Source organism: Salvia splendens, chromosome 3, assembly GCF_004379255.2.
Source record: "Salvia splendens isolate huo1 chromosome 3, SspV2, whole genome shotgun sequence".
NCBI classification, from domain to species: domain Eukaryota; kingdom Viridiplantae; phylum Streptophyta; class Magnoliopsida; order Lamiales; family Lamiaceae; genus Salvia; species Salvia splendens.
In genome coordinates this window covers 4,314,869-4,317,829 of record NC_056034.1, presented here as the reverse complement: position 1 = coordinate 4,317,829, position 2,961 = coordinate 4,314,869, and the positions used below count along the sequence as shown (strand labels likewise).

The 2,961-nt window shown below is 31.7% G+C and overlaps 1 protein-coding gene across 1 annotated transcript; it reads right to left on the bottom strand.

Annotated features, from left to right (window-relative positions):
• Positions 1 to 257: 257 nt before the first annotated feature.
• On the bottom strand, positions 258 to 1,063 carry LOC121797348 (protein SENESCENCE-ASSOCIATED GENE 21, mitochondrial-like). The gene is made up of 2 exons (XM_042196104.1): positions 898 to 1,063; positions 258 to 768 (listed from the first exon to the last, which is right to left on the bottom strand). Exons 1-2 carry the CDS (start codon positions 957 to 959, stop codon positions 546 to 548), a joined length of 285 nt encoding a protein of 94 aa, XP_042052038.1. The 5' UTR covers positions 960 to 1,063; the 3' UTR covers positions 258 to 545.
• Positions 1,064 to 2,961: the final 1,898 nt, after the last annotated feature.

Genomic DNA, 2,961 nt, shown 5'->3' with positions numbered 1-2,961 from the left:
TAAATATATTTATTTAAAATTAAGAATCAAAACCGCAATAAATTTTTTTTATTACAAACTGAGAAGTGACTAATCGTGTAATCAACCACACGTAAATATTAAGATTAGTACTAGTATCAAGAGAAATTCATGGATTGAATAAATTATGGAATCTTAATACACTCCGTATTTAGTATGGAATGTTTCTATACTTTAGCATTTACGAGTGCTTTTACGAAAATGATAATTATAAATTCATTTAATTGTTCTGCACCATGTTTTAGGTAAGGAAATCACATGGATCTAAAATCCCTTTTCGTATAGAACAAGAAGCCAATCACAAGAAAAAATCGACAACTACGAAACACTAGCTACTATTTCGTTTATTTCATTTCAACATAAACACATAAGGTCCACAGTTTTGGAAAATTCAATACATACTCGTTTCAGTCTCTCAGGAAAACAGAGCAGAGAAGATCATCAGCAGCAGTGGATTGATTGAGCTCTGCTTTCCGATTTCCTCCGAGGTTCTGTGAAAGAACCCGCATCATCCAATCGGATCGGATCTAGCTCCGACGGGTCTTGTTCTTAACGAGCATCTCCCGAAGCTCGGCTGCGTCCATCTCCTTGGCGTGGTTTTCGGGTCGGTAGTATCCGGTTTTCGGGTCGGGCACCCACGAGATTTTACCGGACTCTTCGGATCCTTTCTTCAGCATGACGCTCGGAGCCCCGCCCCGCAAGCTGCCGGATACTCCGCCCTGCGATGCAGCTGCTTGTGCGAATCCCCTTCTGCATTAAGTAGCTCCCCATTTATAACAAATTTCATAGTATTTCACTCATACTAATATTTGTTCCACGATAATTAACCAACTAGTAATTTAAAAAATGAGATAAAAATACGAGATTATAAATAAATACCTGGAGATGATATTTGAGAGTAGAGCAGAAACAGTCTTAGCGTTGGAGAAAGAGCGAGCCATTTTTGTTGGGGGGAAATTAATGTGGTATAAATGCTGCAGAAAATTTTTCGTATTCAAAAATCTTCTGCAGCGGCTCTCTCTTTCTCCTGGGTTTAGCTTATGAGGTTTAGATGAGGGAGAGACGGCTAATATATAGAGGAAAAAGTTGGGGTAGAATTGGAATTTCATGATGAATATTGAAAACTGGATATTTCGAGGAGCCCGCTGGCTGAAGTCGGCATATTTCGTAACTATCTAACTTTATTATCACACGTCAAATATCGTCCATTTTGCTTTTTTTTTCCATTGCTAGTAAAGGCACCCAACTTTCAACTAACTCATTACATTCACATTTTATTATAAAAACAATATATAAATGTGGAACATACATTCCACTTTTTCCACTCACTTTTCTTCATATTTCTTAAACCCCGTGTCAAGTCAAATTTGAACAATATTTAGTAAATAGAGGGAGTATATTTATATATTACTGTACTATTACTATTAATTTAATAACCAATCTATTCTATCAATATAGTCTCATTATATCAATCATCATCATATAAGGTGTGAAATACTACACTATCACCATATAAATATTTATATATTACTATTACTATTAATTTAATAACCAATCTATTCTTTCAATATAGTCTCATTATATCAATCATCATCATATAAAGTGTGAAATACTACACTATCACCATATAAATCATATTTTGATGGTAGTACTAAAAAAAATCTACAAATTATGTGAGATTATATGTTTATAAGTAAATATAGCTACAAATGTTTAGTTATTCGAGGAATCTTGATCATTACACCAACTCACTCAAGTTTTTATTCAACTCATTTTTTATGTATTTCTACCTTATGAATATATTTGAACAAACTTCACTAAAATTTGGGATTAATTATTTCAAAAGTTATCTTCTAGTATAGTATTTTAATTTATATTTTTTAAATTAATCAAAGTGATTATAATGCTATGTTTTTTCCATGATTACTTTTAAGACATTAATTAAATTTATTAATACTACATCCGTTCCTAAAAATAGACAATATTTGAAATGACAAGGATTTTAATGCACAGCTGGTAAAGTAAGAGAGATGGATAAAGAAAAAGTGAGAAAACATTTTCCTTACATAGAATTGTTTATTTTAAGTGATATCTCAAAATGACAAATATGGTCTATTTTTAAATGACGGATAAAAAATTAATTATTACTACTAATTTACTAATGAGATTCAAGATTGACCATAAATTCGTTTTGAGTGATTATAACAAAAGTCGTTTTGAGCTCTTTATTTTGCCAAGTTCATAAATTGTGCATTGATAGGCTTTAAAAATCACGGAAAATATATTTCATTTACCTTGAATTGCTATGATTGAAAATTGATGCATGCATACATAGGCCTATAACTTAACTGCTAGCAAATCTATAGTAGTAGTATTATTTTTAATGATAAAATAGAAAGTGAAATGTGAAATTATAAGTTGAATTGGTAACCTTGACTTTGAAAATGAAAGTAGACTTTTTTTTCGGCGTCAATGAACTTTCCTCGTGAGTGGCAAAATGCTGATGTCAGAGGAAGAAAATTTAATGGTGATCGATGAGATGCCAGAATTCAGAACGACACGTGTCTCTAATCTCTATTATTACATCATTCCAATCAAAACCATTCAAATAAATTTTATTTCCTCCTTCCCCAACTAATATACACTTTGGGTTCGGGATGAATTTTAATGTAAAATTAGTAAAGTAAGAATGAGATAGAGAGAAAAAGTAATTAAAGAATTGTAAGTGGAGAATATGACCCAACTCATTATAGAAAAAAACTTCTCAAAATTAGAAAATGCATATTCTTATGGGACGGACTAAAAAGAAAAGAGTGCATATTCTTATATTGTTGTGGGACGGACTAAAATCTCAATTGAGTTACTATAATACTCCGTACGCCATAATATTCAGTGAATGATTAGACTATGTACAGTGGTTAATGGTGATGGCTTTCAATTAAA